General features: G+C 41.7%; 1 protein-coding gene across 1 annotated transcript in view; it reads right to left on the bottom strand.

The window, feature by feature from the left end:
* ADAMTS16 (ADAM metallopeptidase with thrombospondin type 1 motif 16) overlaps positions 1-21298 on the bottom strand; it is a 178028-nt gene that overhangs the window by 116493 nt on the left and 40237 nt on the right. Inside the window, exons 4-8 of the mRNA XM_037988699.2 lie at positions 17024-17285; positions 13146-13345; positions 11582-11665; positions 9249-9408; positions 7620-7725 (exon numbers count right to left, since the gene is read on the bottom strand). Of these exons, the coding sequence (XP_037844627.2) occupies positions 7620-7725; positions 9249-9408; positions 11582-11665; positions 13146-13345; positions 17024-17285 (812 nt within the window). The remainder of the gene's footprint in view (positions 1-7619; positions 7726-9248; positions 9409-11581; positions 11666-13145; positions 13346-17023; positions 17286-21298) is intronic.

Here is a 21298-nt window from a genome sequence, read left to right on the forward strand (position 1 = left end):
GAGGGCCCTGAGTACACTCAAGGCTCATTTCAATGATCCCATTTTCAATTATCCTAGAAGAACACAACATACTTCCTTGGGAGATGTTATAGCTCCGAAGACCTCCCATTAAGGTAAATACATTCTGGCAGAGCTAAGCCACTATTGCCATTAACGTCTGGCACCTAGCCATTGTATGGATTCCCTGAGCACAGGGTCCCATTGGTAAGATGCAGAGAAAAGGAGGAAGGCAAGAGAGAGGGAAAGCAAAGAAGGACATGGTGGTTTCTAGTTATGGGGGACATTATGCTGCCAAGAATTCCATAAGGAGTGGATAGAAGGCAGCAGGGACAGGAAGACACCAATGTAGGGGAAAGTCAGCTCCAAACGGTGTCAAGAGAATCTGTACTTATTACCTAGGCTGAAGACACATTTGTCTATTTAACTCATTGCTTAGAGCTATTTAGTAATATATTACTAGAAAATAATCAACATTTATAAGGACTCACTATTTTACAGCTGTTATGGTAGGCTTGTAACCTATATTCTAATTTAAAACTCAACACAGTTCTATAAGGTGGCTTTAATATAAAGACAGCAAGGCCGAGGACTGGAGAGAGACTTCATCCAGGGTTGCAGAGTCAAGGCTGAAGCCTGGACACTTTGGTGTCAGGGCCTAGCCAGGATTCATTTAATAGTGTAACCTGAACGTGATTGAAGACTGTATCCAAGGAAATCTGGCGTGCAAACACTGCTGAATTTCTGCAAAATTCCTGATCAGTACCAAGGATGATGTAGATGTAGTCATTTTAGCCTCCACCCATTCTCTGAAGTTCTATTAAAGGCAATTAATCAAGGCCAGAGGAACCGCATGGCAGAGGAAATGTGTCATGGCTGTGAAAAAGATTCAGGCTGAAATCCCAAATGGCAGGCTGCCTTAGGGAGAAAAGGGGGAACACAAAATACCAAACTACCCTCCCCTGTCTGGCCCTTGAGCTGCTAATAAAGAAGACACATTATGGTCCAGAAATTGCCCTTGAGAAATTTGCTATCGCGTCTACCCATCTTTCTAAGGAATTCAAAATCCACAATGTCCCAAGTCTGGGGAAATCTTGGTCTTCAACTTTTACATTTAAAGTATTTTCAATGATTTTTTTCTAGTATCAAGTCTCAAACTCTGATGCATCAACATCTGAGAGATACACAGCACAATGTAGCTACCCAAGCCTGCAGTGGTATAGTTCTAATTTTGTAGGTTGAGGGTTAGGACCTGGCTTTTGGGCATATTCTAACACACCCCCAGGTGATTCTGATGTCCACCAAAATCTCAGCACCACTATTTCACAATTTCTGTCTCCAATCAGTACAATGCCCACATTTGTAATGCAATGAATGCCAGCAGATCAGCATAAAAGTAGCACACAGTGATTGCATTTAATACCAACATTAATAAAGTCACAGAAGAATGAATAGAACATATTTTGAAGATAAGGTTGCTATTTGGCAACAAAGAAATATAACTATATTCAAATTATGCAGACCAGAGAATGTATCTTGCTCCTGTGCACCATAGTACTTTAAAATGGTTATCATCCCATTTGCTAAAATCGTAAATATGTTTTATCTTTTTCTCCCTTACTAGTTCATAAGTTTCTTTTTTTTTTTTTTTTTTTTTTGAGACGGAGTCTTGCTCTGTCGCCCAGGCTGGAGTGCAGTGGCCGGATCTCAGCTCACTGCAAGCTCCGCCTCCCGGGTTCACGCCATTCTCCTGCCTCAGCCTCCGGAGTAGCTGGGACTACAGGCGCCTGCCACCTCGCCCGGCTAGTTTTTTGTATTTTTTTAGTAGAGACGGGGTTTCACCGGGTTAGCCAGGATGGTCTCGATCTCCTGACCTCGTGATCCGCCCGTCTCGGCCTCCCAAAGTGCTGGGATTACAGGCTTCATAAGTTTCTAAAAGACAGAGACACCTCTTAACTAACCCACTGCCAGCGGACTTGACGGTACATAACAGGTCTCTATTCATGTTTGTTGAGTGAAGAAACGACAACATTTCCAGCCATAACATACCCAGACATAAACCTAATTTCAGATTAAATTGAATTTGGGAATTATATTTCAATGTCATGCTTTTATTGTCTTCTACAATATTTTTGAGTGATTCAATTACTCTTGGGAAGTATTTGTTTATTATTAATGACATACTGAGAATGCTGAACAGCCAACCAAGTGTTCATAGAAGCTGTATCACTTATTTCGGGCTGTTCAGGCAGTAGTGGTTAAGGACATTAGACATTCTTTAAAGGAACTACGGGCCAATGTTATCTGGATGTCAAAGTCTACCCTTGGCATAATGATGGCAACCACAGGTAGGACTGAACTGCCCCGAGCCCTGATGTAGGCTTCATGCAGGCGTGTGGAGGAGCACAGCTCATCCTCCATGACAGGCAGAAGGCTGAGCTGAAGACAGCAGTCGTGGGGAACTGAGGGACATGGTCAGGGAAGATAATGGGAAAAAGCATGGACTGTGGAGGTGGAAGGACCTCAGTCAGGGTCTTGGCTCTGTCATTCACAAGCTGCTTGATATTGGGCAAATTACTTGACCTCTTCCAAGCCTCAGTTTCGTCATATATAAAATGGGATAGTAAAGCCTTCCTAATGAACTGTACAGAATGCCTGGGACTCTGCACATCACAAGGAAAATTCAAAACTTCTATTCCCTTCTATGATCCAAATGGGGTCTTGGTCAAGTCACATAACACCTAAGTGCCATTCATGGTGGGTATGCGTGTGTGCACGCATGTGTATGGGAAGGTCTGGCCAAATGTCAACGGATTTCAAATACTTGTTGGACACAGAAACAGAAAAGAAATCCTAAGAGGAAAGACAACCAATGTAAATGGTAAGAACTGATGCTCTGACCTACCACAGCTCCCCAGAGAGCAGCCTAACAATCCTCAGTCCAGATGACGGTTAGAGGGGCTGGCTTTCTCCAATATTCTTCAAGTCTTTAAAAATCACCATGTGCCTCCCAGGTGCACTGGAAGATGCCCCAGACTGATGACAGAGCACAGCCACAAATGGGGTGGAGGCACTTGTCATCATCAAATACTGAAAAGGGCATCGCTAGTGACTGTGGGTGAGCTGAATGGTATTTTCAGGTTAACTAGTAGTGACAGCAATAGTGACACCAATGCTGCTTTTTTTGTTTTGTTTTTGAGATGGGGTCTGTCTCTGTCACCCAGGCTAGAGTGTGGTGGCATGATCTCGGCTCACTGCAACTTCCACCTCCCGAGTTCAAGCAATTCTCTGCCTCAGTCTCCCAAGTAGCTGGGATTACAGGCACCTGCCACCACACCTGGCTAATTTTGTATTTTTTAGTAGAGATGGGGTTTCACCATCTTGGCCAGGCTGGTCTTGAACTCCTGACATCATGATCCACCTACCTTGGCCTCCCAAAGTGCTGGGATTCACAGGAGTGAGCCACCATGCCCAGCCCAATGCTGCTTCTTTTAAGAAGGCCTCCCTGATCGTCCCTGTGTGGTCTCTTGTAATACCAACAGCTCTCATTACTTGATCTCTTGCGTGGCATATCTATTTAATCTTTTCTCTTAAACTTTCAAAGGGTGTAGATCACAAGTCTTTTTATAGACTCCTACACAATGCCTTGCTCTCAGAATGCAAACTGTGCCCATAAACTAGGGAAAATGCAAGAGACAGACTGATGAATAATGAATACTTTTGAACACAGTTAACACATTTGTTTTAATAGCGCCTTAATGGTCTCAAATGATAATGCAACTTAGCTATTTAAGCCTATTTTATATAAGTGGAATGTACAGCTCAAACAATGCAACCTAAATTACACTTGCATATATGAACTACGGAGCAAATAGTGCTCTATTGATTTTGCAGATGGGAAACGTAGGTGAGAGCTGTTAAGGGGACATTCCCTGGTCACTACCAGACTGTGGTAGCACTGTGCTGATCCAGAATCTGAATCCCAGAGCCCCACCCATCAAATGACATGACTTCCCTTAGCAAATGGGAATTTTTCAGATGGATTCATGCACAGATGACATATTCTCCCAGAGGCGCAGTTCAGCCCTTGGTGTATCTGTGCCAGTGCTTCAGCACCTGCATTAGCAAACCACATGTCCTGTGTCAAGTGATTTAACATAACCAGGAAACTCTCCTTTTACCACCAGCTTAATACAAATCCCAATTCAATCCGTTGTACTACAAGAGAATACATATCTCAGTTCTGGTTCCAGTCTCTGCTCCTCTCTTTCCAACACAAATCCAAACACCTGTTCTTAGTAATTTCTATTTTTAGGTCACATTCCCCAGAATAAACTACATGACATTTTGAGATTTAAAAACAAATGGAATTTAGGAGGACAGATTGGATGGACACTAACTAAAATATTTATTTGAGTTAAAGATTAGAAACCTATGGCTTGCAGGCATACAGAAGTACTCCCCCATCCCAAATAATGTCCTCTGAATGTCAACAGCACTGAAAAAGTAAAATTTACCTTTGAAGCAGGATGTTTTACATGTGTTTTTTTACAGTAAAAGTCATAATAAATACAGAATTGCTTTTTAATTCTTGAATTACAGAACTCAAAAATTTGACTCTGCTTGGAGCTCATTGATAAAAGCAGACTGCTGATGCTCTGATGTTTGTTCCATGCATCAAACTTACCATTCCCTCTTCCAAAAATTAAACTCCCTAAATAAATGAACTGAACAAATGTGTTTATCTTCAGTTCAGTTCAACTAAGATACATGGAGTTTTATCATTGAGTCTTACACATCACAAGCTTTCTCATTTGAAGTGGTGGTCACAGCTAACAACTCATTTGAAATGTTTACTCCTCACGTGTTGCTTGCTCATGCCCTGCACCACTCATTCCCCGACTCCATTCATACACATTTGCTGAATATTCCACACAGTCTCCCCTAAGTTAGAGAGGGCAACAGAGGGACTGTCCCCAGTGGTCTCCATGGTTTGAGCTGTACGTGAAATTGCTCGGCGAATTTTACAAAAAGTGCTCCACAAAGAGCAGATATTACTATTATCATTACCATTACTACTGTTACTATTATTACAAATCATTTTGGCATTTAGCACATGATAAATACAATATATTTCATATTTTCTTCACATGGGCAGAAGGGTTTTCGCTGACAAGCTCCAGGTTCTCTGTTTTAGAGAACTTGAAGAAGTCAGGTGTTCAAGAAAGATCTGATACTTTCTGGCAGTTAATCCTATATTAGCAACGGGACTCTCCTTCATCCACATGTAGGGCTTATTTTTATTTTTTTTTATAAAGGGTCTCATTCTGTCACCCGGGCTGGAGTAGAGTGGTGCAATCTCAACTGACTGCAGCCTCAACTTCCTGGGCTCAGGAGATTCTTCCACCTCAGCCTCCCAAGTAGCTGGGACTACACAGATGCACACTACCATGCCTGGCTAATTTTTAAAATTTATTGTAGAAATGGGGTCTTACTATGTTGCCCAGACTGGTCTTGAACTCCTGGGCTCAAGTGATTCTCCCACCTTGGCCTTCCAAAGTGCTGGGTTTATAGGCGTGAGCCACTGTGCCCAACTGAGCTTCTTTCTTTATTCACATCTAGATTCTGACCTTCCAGGAAAAAACATTTTTTTTCTTGTTTGGAGAAAATCTTTTTCCAACTACATTCAATTTGAGTGAGGAAAGGAAATAGTAATAACTGACTTCTAAGAAAAATAAATGCCAACATTGATACTTGTTTGGCACTGAAGACCAGCTGAGGGCCTTGTGTTGGATGCCTTGAGTTTAACTTAGCTAAGTTCACCACCTGCAACGGCTGGCACTGCCAATGCCCATATCTCAACTGCTTATCGAACGTTCACTGGCTCAGCCCTCAGTGACTTAAATATTTCTTGCCTTGATTGTTTAATTAAATTCAGGTATGGTTCAGAGGACAGCAAGAGCTTCATGTTGTTACAATAATGAGGGTTTTTGAAGTTTTAACTCTAGCAGACTATTAAAAATACAACTATGATTCAGCTGAAAGCTTTATAAAGTGAAGGTGTAATTTTCTAAGCAATGAAATAGTCAATCATTACCTGCAATGATGAAGGGATCAGTAATAAGATATGAAGCTTCATTTTTCAGGTCATCAGTTTGCACACAGCCAAAGCGTGCAGAACCTTCGCATTAAACACAAGCGCATGTGTATACACACGCACACATACACGTACACACACACACACACACACACACACTGCTTTGAACAAGTCTGAGGACTCCTCAGTCCATTTTCCAATAATGGATAAGTTAGCTTTGCAAAACCACAAATCACAAACACTTGCCTTGCTTTTCCTTTTGCCAATAAAATCAGGTTGAAATTAAAAAAAAATAAAAACTTATAATTCCTGGTTGTAAATTTTTCTAGGAGAAATTTCAAGGATTGTTTCAGCGTAGCAGGAAAATATTTGCATTCCAGCTGGTGGCTCTGGTATTAATCAGGGTGATTGCAGGAAGTCTCCAGCTGCTTGGGCAGCAAGTGGGCCCTTGAATTTTTTATTTAATAGACGGCACTTCAAGGTAAAGCAGCTCACAGAATTTTTAGCCCCAGAAATTGTATTAAGAATAATAGTTTCCACAAATAATTGCTAGAAATTGTTCACTCTACAATTTAAGCATTTCATGTAAGGTGAAAACACTAATGACCCACCGCCCATTGCTGAGGCCACCAACCCAGGACTGGCCTCTGTGTTGAGCCCCCAGGCTCGTGGGACTCCCTGAGACTTTTATTTCAGAACCATTAACGGTGCAGTCAGAGGTGGAGTAACAGAGGCAAATCAGTTCCTAGAGGCCTGCCCGATCTCTTGTCAGTACCCATGCTTCCAGACTCTGCTTGGAGTACCAATGAAAAATAGCGTCTCTATAAATTGTAAATATATATACATACACACACACACACACACATATATACAAGAACACAAACACGAGGGTAACAGCAGGAAGCAATGGGAGGGTTGACACTGTTCTTCATCATTTAGAGTCCCCTGTTAGCAGCTAACCACGGAATGAGATCAGCCCACCAGACCAAGTTCAAAACACAGGACAGAGGAATAGGGGCAGATACAGCTATCCTCAATCTTAGGCACAGGTGTACACAGGAGTGTCAGAGAAAGACCCAGGGACATGGAGACTTGTACATTGCTGTGGCTTTAAAATGTGCATAGCCTAAGCAACACGGTGAAACCCCATCTCTCCAGAAATTACAAAAATTAGCCAAGCATGGTGGTGCATGCCTGTAGTTCCATCTACTTGGGAGGTTGAGGTGGGAGGATTGCTTGAGCCCAGGAAGCAGATATTGCAATGAGCTGAGGTCATGCCACTATACTCCAGGCTGATTGACAGAGTGAACCTGTCTCAAAATAAGTAAATAAAAATAAAATTTGCATGATGTGGCACATAGAAACAGAAATCCTAAGTGACAGCATTTTATAACTGTCAATGGCATTCTCATTGGATATATGTGAATTCCCTTCCTGGACTTGACATGATGAGTCAATATTTCTATGGAAATCATCCAGTAAGGAAAACACTTGGGATGTCATCCTCCCATGGAGATGCACTTACTTGTGTCCAGACTCATGGGCAATGGTGAAGGCCAGTCCAAGACCTGTATCTTCATTAATCGTGCAGCTGCGATATTTACTACACATTCCACTTATGGGTGCAAATCCTATGAAGGACAAAGATCAAAAGAATACAAAGCAGTGTTGTAATAAAACAAAGCATGGTATATTTATTTTCTTCCCCTTAGTGAAATTTAGTTCTTGTGTTCATATGGGGAAATATGCAATGGGAAGCACTTAGATAACCATATAAAGGGCATTTGATAACGTAGGGGAAGGGATTCCATTCCAGGGAGCCCAAGGACTCTCTGTATTGTGGAACACAATTCATAGTTCTATGTAATGTTCCTGGTGCAGGCTCTAACTGGGGCAAAACAGAGAGGGGAATCTATTGCAGATGGAGGAAAGTCTTTGCCTTATTCTAAACATCTATGTTCCCAAAAGACCAAGTGAAAAAGTGCTGTAGAGAACGGGTGTGCTGGGAGGTCCCCAAGACCACCCCTGGCTTTAATGATTCACATCTGTCATAATGAGCATTTGTCCCACTCACAGTTATTATTTAATGTTGCAAAAGGATACAGGAAAAAATCAGCCAAGGGAAAACACATGGGCAGAAGTCAGGGGGAAAACAAGCACACACGTCTAGGGGTCCTTTCCCCGCAGAGTCACACAGGATGTGCTCTCTTCCTCAGCAACGAGTAGTGACAGCGACGGCGAATGTTGTCCACCAGGGTCACTCATTAGAAACTCAGGGTCTAGGGTTTTCTCTGGGAGCTGGTCACATAGGCACCCACTGCCTAAAGTGTGCCAGAATTCTAGACCCTCAGAAGGAAACCACACTGTACACACAACGTAGGCACAATGAGCCACTGGTTGGAGGTAGGGCAGTGGGAGCCATCCTACAACCTGAGTTCTCGGAGGCCAGTTAAGAGCCAACGGGGTAAGCAGACCTGTCTAAGGACAAGCAGCCAGGACACCACGTTAACTTGTTTTTGCACAATAAGACTAACTGCTGTTAAATTGGGTTTTATCTGAAAGTTTTTATAAATAAAACCCCTTCCTCCCTAAGAACTTGGGAAGAAATGGAGAGTTAGAAGAAATGTTCAGCAGAGTCCTGGCCAGTAGCACAGTGTTTCACACAGACCATCTGGAAAAATCCCAAAGTGCTGCCTCTAAGTCACACCCAGCCCTGTAAATGTCTGAAACACTGCTAAGATTGAGACATAGACAGAGAAGTGAAAAAAACAGGAAATATAATATGGTCATAGTAACTCCACAAATACACATCAATGTACTATTTCCACCAGATAATGAGAAAGCCTTCGATTTACCCACCCTATTCTCACAAATAGTAGAAGAAACAGAAAAATATATATATTTATTATGTTAGAAGAGATAGGAACTCTGAAATCTGTGAGAGACATTCACTTGTTCAATAATCACTCTTGATGAATGCAAACATACTTCTATATTTGGCTAAAGTTTGTACAGGGAACTGAGTCTTTACACCTTCACTAAGAAGCTGCTACTGCTTATTAACAAGGAACAAGGGCAAAAATACTCAACACGGTGCCACGGCCAGGGGTGCACATTCCACACACGGTCCTCACACTCTGCTGGAGGTTCTCACCCAAAGTGTCACAGGGTTCATTCTTCCAGGAACATATATCCAGGCCAGTCAGTAAGATGGCGTGGTCATGACGAGTCCCATCTTTCCCCATCAATCCAGACTGCCACTGGCAGAAGCTACTTAAGGTGTGGTCTGCATGATGACTTATCACCAGCCCTGGCTGTGCAAGAGACAAGGACCAAGGACCCCATGATAATGGAGAGAAAACATATTATAATGCATTGGCGTCACAGCAAACTATCATTGACCTGGATTTCAAATACATGGCTGGATCTGGATGGCATATAAGTTAATGCCTGTATTTTATGTATTGTATAAAACCTGTACAGATCCAGTGTACACAGTTATGGACGTTTCTCTAGTTCCATACATAAACAATTGAAATGTATCTGGCCGATCTTGAATGCATGTTCAATGACCCAAGAAAGATTACTTCTGCGCATGAACTTTTTGTATTCAAAAATCTTTAAAAAACACTTTTCAAAATTAAGTAAAGCCACAGAATCATTTATACCTGGCTTTGCACATACATATACAAAAACACGTCTAGACAGCAATATGTTTATCTCATAACCAAATTAAGCAAGTGGGATTTCCAATAAATAAGTCTTTTAATATTTATTATTACAGTGTTCAATGAAATATCTTTTCTTCAAAGGCAGTATATTTCTGAGAGGAGGTAGGTCAGTTGGTAAAGCTTTGTTTCTGGAAAATAAACTGCAACTAAAAGGAGACTTTGCAAGCCGTGTTCAACCTCCTCTGTCTCTATCAAGTTCGGATAACACAACAATGAAGTAACAGGGTGTAGAACATTGGAACTCTTGGGAATGGAAGAATTTGAGACACAGAAGAACATGCATCAGACCAGGCTGCACCAAGTTTTTTGAATCTTATTCACTGACATGCTCTAGTTTCCTATGGCTGGTCGGACAACACCAGGTTTAATTACCTCAACTTCAGGACACTGGCTTGTTTAAAGCTTTCACTGTTAGAATGTCGTATTGAAATTTTTGTCTCTCAGTCACTGAATACGTTTTCTGCTGAAATGTTTATTTTGTTTTTCCAGAAAGTCAAATATACCCAAGTTAAATGCTACACATAAACACGGGGGCATGCCTTGCGTTCTTCAGCAGGTGATTTTCAGGAAAACTGCATTAATTAAAGTTAACACAGGTGTACGATCAAACGATAACCTCGCTTATTCTTTGCAGCTTGGATGAATTCCAAGGCGAAAATGTTTTAATACAAGGAATAATTAACCTGTCACCTGAGAAGCCCGGCATGTTCAGCAGCCCCCTCCCCAACTGCGCACTCACACAAAAGACAATGAGGTCGTATCTTCCCTGACTAGTCAGACTAGAAATAGCCCGTCCACACATGCCCCCACCCTGCACAGAAAAAGAGCAGCATCCCAGGACTTTAACATCGAAGGTGTCTTAGATCTTATGAATGATCTCGGGTTTCATCTAAAAAATTCTTTGTTTTATAAATAAGAAAACTGTGGCTAAAAGGAGACTCTGAAAATGTCAGCAAGGGTGGAGCTGAGGCTGGGCACTTGGCTCCTGTCCAGCACCCACTCTCCTTCACCCAGTCAATGATTAGCTTGGGGAAAAATGGAAGTGAGAGCCTTTTGTGCCTAAAATGCCTCCCCATTACTTATGCCGCGAGGTGTTCATGTCCATCTTCACTGTGAAGGGACCACCTATATGCATTTACAGGGGTAACAAATGAAGGCAAAGGATCTTTAACCCACTGCTACCAAGATCCAGTGTAATCTGGGTTTTTGCATGCAGTGAGGGAAACGCACTTGAGAGTCCATAGAAATCTTAATAAAAATAAAAATCTCAGACTGCAAATGGTGACAAATGGTGAGGGTTAAGAGCTGGGAGATAATCGAATAAAGCAACACAGGGCCACAGAGTACAATGTAACTTCAAGACCACAAAACATTTATGCTCTTCTAGCACGAAGCAGAAAGGGCTCATTCCCACTGGCATCCTGAAAGCTCATGATGGCTAAGATATCTTGTGTGCTATGTATTCGTAGTGTGTGTCCCTCCTATATGCTGAAGGCAGCTTTTACATGCCATTTTCTTACAGGCCAATTAAAGGATAATTTCTTACCACTTCTGCACAAAAAAAACCCCACAAAAACTCCAAAAAAAGTTTAAAAGAATCAAAAAGACACTCATTTGCAGTAAAACACAAAATATTAAATACTTGCTGCCCTCGAGAGAGAAGAACCCATAGAACAATTATATTACAGAAAAACGCATTATTTTGCATTTACTTTTCTGGGAGTAGAAAGAGTAGATAGTTTCAAAGATAAACTACCTGTTCATCCTCTAGAAGAATCAGACCTACAATTGCAATGTTGATGTTTCCTCCTATTGTTCCATCTTTGAATAAAGCAGATACCTGAAAAAGACAGGAAATCCAGGTTAGCCCCATAAATGGCATTTCCCCCCCTACTTACTAGTGGGCCTAGAATCCAAAGCTCTTGTTCTTCAATGAGAGAGCAATGTTAATTTTCTTGTATTTTAAGCAGACAGATATATTAATCATATCCCTGTAAAAAGCCGAAGCTTCAGGTGGGAGTGGGGTCCACCTCTTACTGTTAAACACCTATGAAAGGATCACAAGACTGTGGGTTGGTAAGTGTTCCTCTTAGAATATAAAGAGGATTTTTAAGCTAATCATGATGACTACAGAAACCAATCACTTCTCAAGCTCTTTTGGCAAGGAATTCCACAAGTGCAAGAGAAACTCGTGCACTTACGGGATTCCAAGAGGATACAAGAAAGAGAAGGAAAAAATCGTGGTAATGAGATGATGAGAGAAAGACACAAACATTAGAGGTGATAGATCATGGAAGTGGAAATGAATGACCAGAGTGGCATTTGGGGTGGTGAGCAGGAACAGCACGACTACCATGGAATGCAACCTGAAGTGATTTGGCACTGAGCTGTGGAAATATTGGAAAAGCTCTACGGAAGAGTGGCAAACACTTCCACACATCAGAGCAGTTTGCTGAGGACAACAGGGCAATGCTTCGACCCCATGTGGTGGGAAGGTGGCTCTATTTCACTGCCTCCTCGGCTTCCTGGGAGATCAGAAACTGAGTGGTTCAGTCTACCAAAAATGACACTAGCCATAGTAATCACATGACATCATGGAAAAATGGGCACATTCAGGGGTACTCTGTTTATTGAGGCAGAAGAATGTAAAGACATACTTTTAAAATATTGTCATTAAAACTATTCTTAAAAACACACTTTGGTGACCAAAGATTTTGTCTTCTGTTACTTAGATTTCATGTACATGAAATGAGGCTTAGTGTACCTCTCATCACTCTTCAGTGATTAATACAGCTGACAATTTGAGACACAAACACATTTAACCTGAGATGATATTCTAAAAGGTTGCACTTTCCCCGTTTTTATAGATAAAATAATTTATATTTAGCATTTGAACATTAATATTTCTAAAAAGTTGGGCATTTCTATAGAGCCATCTAAAATCACACATCTAATGCTGATAATCAGATTTACTGCACTACAGTGGCTCAGTATCCCCTTAGAGATTTCCAGTAAATAGACACTAGTAAGCCCAAAACATCTCATAGGCTTACAGAGGCTTATAGAGAGGGTCAAATGATTTTTTTCCTACTGAATTAGTCTATGAAGTTCTGAAAATGGCTCTTTTCATTGGAGCATGGAAAACTAAATGAGTTATCACCAGTAAAATATTTCTCATATATGAAACATCAATCCACAAGTAACAAGTAAATCCACATGTTTCTTATATGAAACATCAATACACACACACACACACACACACACACACCCCCTATGAAGTGCAATGACACAGATGGCCTCAACTGGAAGGACGATCCTACCATGTTAAGTATCGTGAGCACGTAGGTCGTGATATTTTCATGGCCATGGTTTTGCATCATCTTTTTGTCAACTACCACCAAGGTCTCCACGTTCAGTTCTTCATTTCTATGGGACCTCAGAAGAGAGCGCTTATGCCGTAAGCAAGACTTATACTCATCTGGCAAGATGAAGAGGTCTTCCTTGGGAGGCTGGGGCATGTCTATGGAGGGACGTATGGAGGGCAAATGAAAGCACAAGTCACACACAAAATCAGAGCCATAACTCATCATAGAGAAATTTGGTCTCAAAAATGAATGCTTATGATAAAAACCACATAACCTTTAAAACCTTGTGATGCAGAAGCTTGTATTAAAGTAGCACCCTAAATTTAAGTAAAATTCATGTAGTCTAGGCGTCATGGAAATCGTGGCTGTATTTCCCTTTATATAATTTCATCCTAATTTAAAACAGCAAGAAAGGGCACTCTTTGACACTGACTCCTAGCATCTGGTAGCAAAAGGGTTCAAAAACTTTGAGCATAGGGATTTGTAGAACAGATTCCTCTGCAAAGACAAAGCAATGGAACAAACAATTACAAGAACACGAGCTGGCTGGCTTGCACTGTTTTCCTACTTGAAGACTTTTAATGACTTGACAATGTTTAAAGTTGATTTCAATGTCTGGACACATAACTAGCTTGTCTACACTGTTTCCAGTAGATTATAAAATGCTTGAGGCAGCTCCACTTCACTGAAGAGCTTAATTTCCTAGAAAGTACCATAAATATTTATGTAATTTGATTAGAAGACAAAGCATACACTTTTCTCTTGAAGTAATCCCTTTAAAAATATTTTTGGCATGTATAATCGTTAGGTTAACACTACATTGAAAACAATTAGGTTTAGTGGATGCCTCAGAAAATGTGGTTAAAATTGTTTCATGTGAAAGTGGACTTCAAAACACCCAGATATTTAGGTGGCGTGCACACAAAATCTATGCAGACTGTATTCAAGGAGCATACTGTAAGCAGATGCTATTTTGTTTGACTAGCACATCCAACACATTTTATTTTCCTTTGTTAACATACTTCCAAAACTAAATAAAGCTTTTGGAGTATAATAATGATACCAGCTAATGTTTACTGAGCACTCATCATTTGTCATTAATGTTTATGCAGTGCCCATAGGTGTGAGCCCCACCCTAGGCGATGTCTCTGTGTAACTCGTGCAGTCTGTACCCCAGCCTGAGCACGGGGTTCTAAGGATGAGGTCATGAAGGCAGAGGAGAGGAACATGACTTGCTCACACCCCTTCCTTCGAAAGTGTTGGAAATGGCTATCAGATTTGGACAGTGTGGCCCTAGAGCTCTTATTCTTAATTACCACTGGTGGAAAAATGTCTTTAGGATGAAAACAACATGTTAGCACAGGACCCAGCAGCTGCAGGTCCTCAGTATTGGGGGAAGGGGTCAGAAACTCCGTGGGGTGGTGATCTCACGGGCCTTGGCTCTGAAAACCCCTCAGCAAATGACTGCCCCTCACTATGGGGCTTGCAACATTGTCCCCAGAACACACAGGCCTCAGCTGCACACCCACTATCACCTGAAGGGCAGCCGGTCCACTAATCAGCCTGAGGTCCAACCTCACTATTGGTTTGCAGCAAATCAACCTGCCTCTGTTTGCCCTTTTCCACCGAAAAATGCCTGAGTGAACACAGAAAAGGCTCCCATTTTCGGAACAGGAGACTCTAATAGGAAAGAACCATTGTAAGTGTGAATTCCACCAAGACAGAAGAGCAGGACTGCCCTGAGTTCAAGGGAAAGTCCAAAAGCCTCAGGGACAACATGGAAATATCAATGCACAGATGGCACAGGGCCCTGACGATGTGTCCGTGCACAGGTGACACAAGGCCTTGAGGTGCATCATGCGTAGGTGACACAGTGTCCTGGGGGGTGCATCTGTGCATAGGTGACATGGGGCCCTAGGGGTACAGTGCATTCACGCACAGTTGACACGAGGACCTGACCTGGGTGCGTCCACGAACAGGTGACACAGGGACCTGGGAAGAACTGCTGTCAATTCTGTTGATTCTGCTCACTTTTCCGGGGACTGGGCCAGTCACATAGCCCCTGGCCACTCGAGGCCCAGGAGTGCAGTACCGTCACCAGCATAGCCCAGAGGGGACAGAAATATGTGGCAAACTAAACAGCAGGATATCAATCACCAATGTTCTCCACCTACAAGAGGCATTTTGTTGAGCTTTCTTTCTCTAGTTTTATTATGAAGACCATGGGAACTTTTTAAAACTTTTCAAATACAAACTGTATTATAGAGTTTAGTATCCCTTTTCAAATAACTGCCTTTCACTTTCCACCACTATTACGATTCTGAAATGTCTCTCAAGGCAACATACACTACACACACACACACACACACACGCCTATGCACACATGCCCAGATGTGGACAACGCTCTGAGGGTCATCTCTACCGCCTTGCACACACAGCTGTGCCTGAGCTGTGCCACCAGCCTGAGTGATGGTGATCACCTTCAGAGAGGAATGAAAGGATCACAGTCCTCTCACAATGGTCTGCGTTGCTTGATGTTTTCAAGGTCCACTGCAGCATCTGCTTAAGAGCCTGGTGTGTGGTCTGTCAAAGCGGTTAAGACGGCCCTGCTGTCTCTCCTGCTGAGATCCAGGTGTGTGGGCCACTTTATCTCCTTGGTATATGGAATTTGTCCTGCTCTGACCACACCCACACCATGAGCCCTGGCAGCAGAGTCCTGGCTCTGACCTTGTGGATGCCTCCAGCATGCATCTCAGTCCTGACCCGCCAGTCAAGACAGCCTCGGGCAGCTGTCGCTGATATGCACACCCTTTTCAAACACTCACCCAACCTCAGGATTCCCAACTCTCTCAGCCTCCTGCTCACCTCCCTTCGTTCTCAGCATGGTTCTTCCTGCTACCTCCCCTACACCTGAGCCCACTAAGCTCATCTGGGTGTGACGTTTTCAAGTCATCTGAATGCAGCATATGACTTTTGGGGGTAGGATGAAATGGATTTGGAGGACGCAAAGGCACTGATGGTTTAACAGGCACTAATTCTGTTGTTGTAGGTGCCAAGAGATTTGTGTTTATTCACTCATTCAATGAGATTCACTAAGTACTTGCAACAGGTCTGCCTCTATTCAGGGTGCTGGGTAGAGCAGTCATAGAAACCAACCAAGCAGGAAACGATGGGCTGGGGGGAGCAGGGGCTGTCCAGAGGCTCCTGGGGAAGGTTCACCCAGTGATGTTTGAGGAAAGAGCTCAAAGAAGTAAGGCACATCCCACAAAGTACCCCACTTCGATTCCTGAATTTCTGAGAGGTTTCTACATAAAATGTAAATAACAAGTCATTTCCTAAATGGTCATGACAAAAAAGACTTTGATAAAGCCTCGGTGATAAATTGTACGTATATTATGTCACACTGAGTCTGCCCTTTTGATGTGGTAATGTATATAAGTATGCATATAAATGAATTACCTCAGCAGGAAAACTATGTGGACTTGAATAAATCGAAACCTCAAAAATATAGAAGGACTGAGTAGTGATGCCAGGGTTCTTTTGAAGATGTCTGGTAGATTCTTTACTTCTGCACACTGTGTCATTTAATCTGCCCAGGAAAGAGTTCTTAAAAAACATCATTTACCATTATCCATCCATCTGCTATGGAGAGACATCCCGTGCTGAACTTACAAATAAGGGACTCTCTCTGGAATCATTGCTTCGGTTTAGCAACGACAGATCAATAGATTTCACCTCGTGGCAGACATGCTTTGAAGAAAATGTACAAGGTTCCATCAGCTTACATAAATGTCAGAATCACTAAATACACGCAAATATTCGCCCTTACATACATTTCTTGCGTCTTCCACAGAAATGCTGTTTTTGTGGCAGTCCCAGGTGAAGGTCACTGCTGTGCAGGGGTTGATGCGCCAGCTCCCACGTCCTGGAGGTCACCAGGACCTCACTGGCCCCAGGTGCATGGGGCTCTGTGGATCTCTTATACAGTATGTGGGATGGGGAGCTGCCCTGGGCAGCGCTGCTGAGTTTCCACAAGAGGTGTGAAGGAAGTGGCTTTAGGAAGTAATCTGCCTCTTCTGTTCGTATCATGCCTGACTGGAAAAAATAAAAGGAAAGACAGAAAACACAATTAGACTTTCTGTTTGAAGCCAGGGCCGATTCTCCAAGCACCGCATTTGTTATTATTCTCTCGGAAGCATGCTCTTCCCTCCAGTGAGAGCGAACACTGGAAAGGTTCAGAGACCCCGGCTGAGAGTTAGCAATGGGAAAGGCCTCACACACAGCCTGAGCTCTCTGGCTCTGCATCCCTGCAGAAAGGCCGGCGTGGAGCTGCTCCAGGACTGGACTCCGGGAATGAGAAAGGGACAGAGGGTGCACAACATACCAAAGTCAGTTAATTTACACCAAAAGTAATGACGGTGCGAGAAAGAACACCTGCACACTTAAATATTATATATTCACGTTGGTGAGGGGTCTCAGATAAAGCAACAAAAATTAGAATCCTAATAGGGTAATGTGCAAAACTCTGTTAAAGCGAATTTGAAAACAAAGCCAATGTTACACTTTCTAGAAAAGTGTAACTTAACAAAATTAATCCTGAGGAAAGCATAAAAAATTTTCTTGGGGAATCTGGAAGGTTTTTCTAAGCAAGATATTAAAGGAAATAGGAAAGCAGTGATTTTATAAAAATACTAAAAATGTCTGTAGAGCAAAACAGACTAAATACAATGTTCAAAATCGTAGAGACAAAATCGACAGATTGCTTTTTTACCTTTTAGGGTGACAAATATTTTTAAGATCTTGGTAGCACGATTGTTGGTGAGCATGAGGACAAATGCAATCTTACATTCTGGGAAATGTAAACTGAGGCCCCACTTGGGGGGCAGCCCCAGGGCCAGCCCATATATCTGTGCACTACAGACATTATGAGTTAAAGTGCACAGTTCAACTCCAGGGAGTTAACTCTTGGGAATTCTCGCCAAATATTTCTTGTAAGAATTTCTTAAATATCAGTGAACCAGGTGTGAATGTGTACGGCAGCATTGTTTATAATAGCAAAACAGCAAAAACAAAACTAAAAATAATAAAAGCAGGAAACAATTTAAATGGTTACCAGTAAATTCAGGATCAATTTTTAAAGTACATTTATTTAATTGGAGGTTATATAACTACTAAAAATTGGAGTTATGTACTGATGATAATTATAATTAAACATGTTTTTTAGTTCCTGAAGCTGAGGCCCATATTTTCTATATACTACCTATTGATTACTCATCAATAGGTAAGTTCTGTAAGGTATCAGTGTCCCCGTTTTATGGGTGAAGAAATAGAGATGTAGAATGATTCAGTAGTGTTTTCAAGGTCAACTGGCCAGGAAATATAGTGTAAGGATTCGAATGAAATCAGAGTACATTCAGAACTTGTAAGTTTAAGGTTTATACTACAGGGTTTCCAAAAGATATTAATTTGTTAAAAGTGTATAATAGAGTATATAGTGTGCTCTCAATTACGTTCATTTTAAAAGTTGTGCATCTACACTTAAAGAATTCTCTTGGATGACTGAAGATAAATTCAAGTCAAATTGGATGGTGGAACAACAACCATCTTCAGGGGGAAAAGCCTCTTCAGGAGGAGAAAGTTGAGTAGGAGGGATGCAAAAAGAAAATTATACTTCATTTTTATAGCTCTCTGCACTACTCAAGTTCAAGTCTGTGCATTCTTTCTTTTAAAATAATGTCCATGGCATTGCTGGATCATTGGATTACAAATGAATTTTAAAAGTCCTAATAAATGTTATTACATATTGCTCTAATTTTATAATGCAATCAACTCCTATGGTACCCATCAGGGTACCATTTAGAGCTCGCCAACACTGAACTATTAGTATTACTATTGTGCTGATTTTTTCAGTGATTTTGCAAATCTAGTGCTGCACACTGGCTGAGACACTCACTAGGTATTCTCAGCTGCTGACCCACAGCTTCCAACGTCCATTCTAAATTTGTCTCTGATGTGGGAAGCCTGTGTCTGATTCTCAGTTGGGAGTTGTGGGGAGACTTCCCTTGCATTAATGTTCATGTAGTGAAGCCCTGTGTGGGGCTAGGCTGTCCTGGGTGAGTCTGGGCATTTGTACAGTGTGAACTGCAGGCATGGAGGAGCATTTCCTAGACCTTGAGAAAATGCCAAACACAACTCTCAAGGAAAATAGGGTTTGGGGTGGGAGACATAAAAGAAAGAGAAGAGCAGGTTTATCAAATATAGGGAGAGGAAGCATTGGCTGAAATGTTACCACTGGGGGTGAGAGGAGGCAAGACCAAGGTAAGCTTGGTAGACTATCAGTGAAGCCATCAGCACCACCATGGGAGGTAGACCTCCTGGGGCCCAAATACCACATAGCCATGGGAAAGTGGAATTCTTGGAATTTATGCCCAGGATTGAGGGAGGGGGCAGAGGCAGTCTTTCCTGCAGTGCTATTCATAAATGACTTTGGAACCTTCTTGGCCTTCTAGAACTCCGGGAACTAAACGAAGACACGACAACACTTTACCTTTTGCAGTTCTACCGGGGAATGCCAAGTGTGAAATAAATTAAATAATGGTTAGAGCCAATTAGGTTTCAACCTTTTTGCATTTTAACTAACTGAGAAGCGTAAGCAGTCATCGATGTGTTCAACCTTGTATAACGCTACCCAATTCGTTTCTCCATTACCTAAGGTAACCAGTTTAGGTATTAAATCAAAAAAGAAGAAAAATTCATGCATGGCTTAAAACAATAACAACACTTTTTGATATGCAAACAATTGCTCATTTTTCAAACCACCCCTCAGAAGATGATTGGCTCTTTAAGAACCTTGAATAGACGTGATTCAGTATCTCCCCTGCAGGTTGCAGCAGACTGATAGAAGGCAACAGCTGGGTGAATTGGACACTGCAGAATTTATCATCCCATTCTCATATTATTAGCTGTGTGACTTTGGATGATTTACTCAGCCTTTCTGTGCTGTTCTGTGATCTAGGATGCAGATATAAGAACAGCTACTTGTCACGAGTTTGTAAGACTTAACATTCTTAAAGTATATGATTTAGTGAACATTCAAACAAGATTTGCTGAATTAATAAAACGAAGGATGTAAAATATCATACTTTACTCTGATGATCTTTGCTCTCCTTCTGATAATTCAGAGAGCCCCTGAGGAATTTTTCACTCTGCAGTTGGAGATCCCTCTGAAGCCCTGAGTGTTGGTGCACCCAGCACCACAATCATCTCAAACACAATTTTGTTTCTGACTTGCTGCTTTGCTTTTTACACTCTTTCTGGCTTCCTGGCCTACACACTTGTGATCTAAGACAGCTGTTTCCTATTCAGAACCATCTCCTCCTTTCCCCTAGGCTCAAGGCTACATTCTGGGTGGCCCGGGCTAAGAGGACCGGATCCCCAGGCGAAGGTGTCCGGCTGCAGTTGGCAGATTTTTGAATTTTCATTAACAAAGTCATCAGGCATTATACTTACTTCAATAATAACTTAGTCTGAGTCACAATATTCAGTATTTAAATAATCTCCAATTTCATTAAATATATAGAGCATAGTAACTGATAAGACTGATATTTCGATATCCCTTGATAAACAACAGATAAAAATACAAAAAAAGTTACTTCATTAGCTTGTTGCATTATTAGTTTGCAAGCTATTCTAAAAGATAAGGTAAATTGCGGAAGATTAATGTTTTCTTCTTATCAGAATGAATAATATTTGTTTGGAAACTCAAAATGTCTAGGGGAACCTGCCTGTAGCTCACAGTAACCACTGGAATGTCAGGCGGGTGGATTATTAACCAGGCTTCAGAAAAGGCCAACTCCTTCAGGCTTTGCAGAGGACAGGCTTTGTTCTCACAGGGCCTGCCTTTCTCATGATCAATTCTGGAAATCATTTTACATTCGAAAACTCACCAACACTTATGTTGCCTTCATAAGAAATGAACGAATACGTGTTGTTACTGCTGGGAAACGCTAGTTCTGAGCAATGTAAGTAAAGAAAATATTGAAGCTTGGCAGTAGGATGTTTACTGTAGTCTATTTGTTGTCATCCGTAATTAAAAGTTGGTAGATTTG

Source organism: Chlorocebus sabaeus, chromosome 4 (genome assembly GCF_047675955.1).
Source record: "Chlorocebus sabaeus isolate Y175 chromosome 4, mChlSab1.0.hap1, whole genome shotgun sequence".
In the NCBI taxonomy this organism is placed as follows: domain Eukaryota; kingdom Metazoa; phylum Chordata; class Mammalia; order Primates; family Cercopithecidae; genus Chlorocebus; species Chlorocebus sabaeus.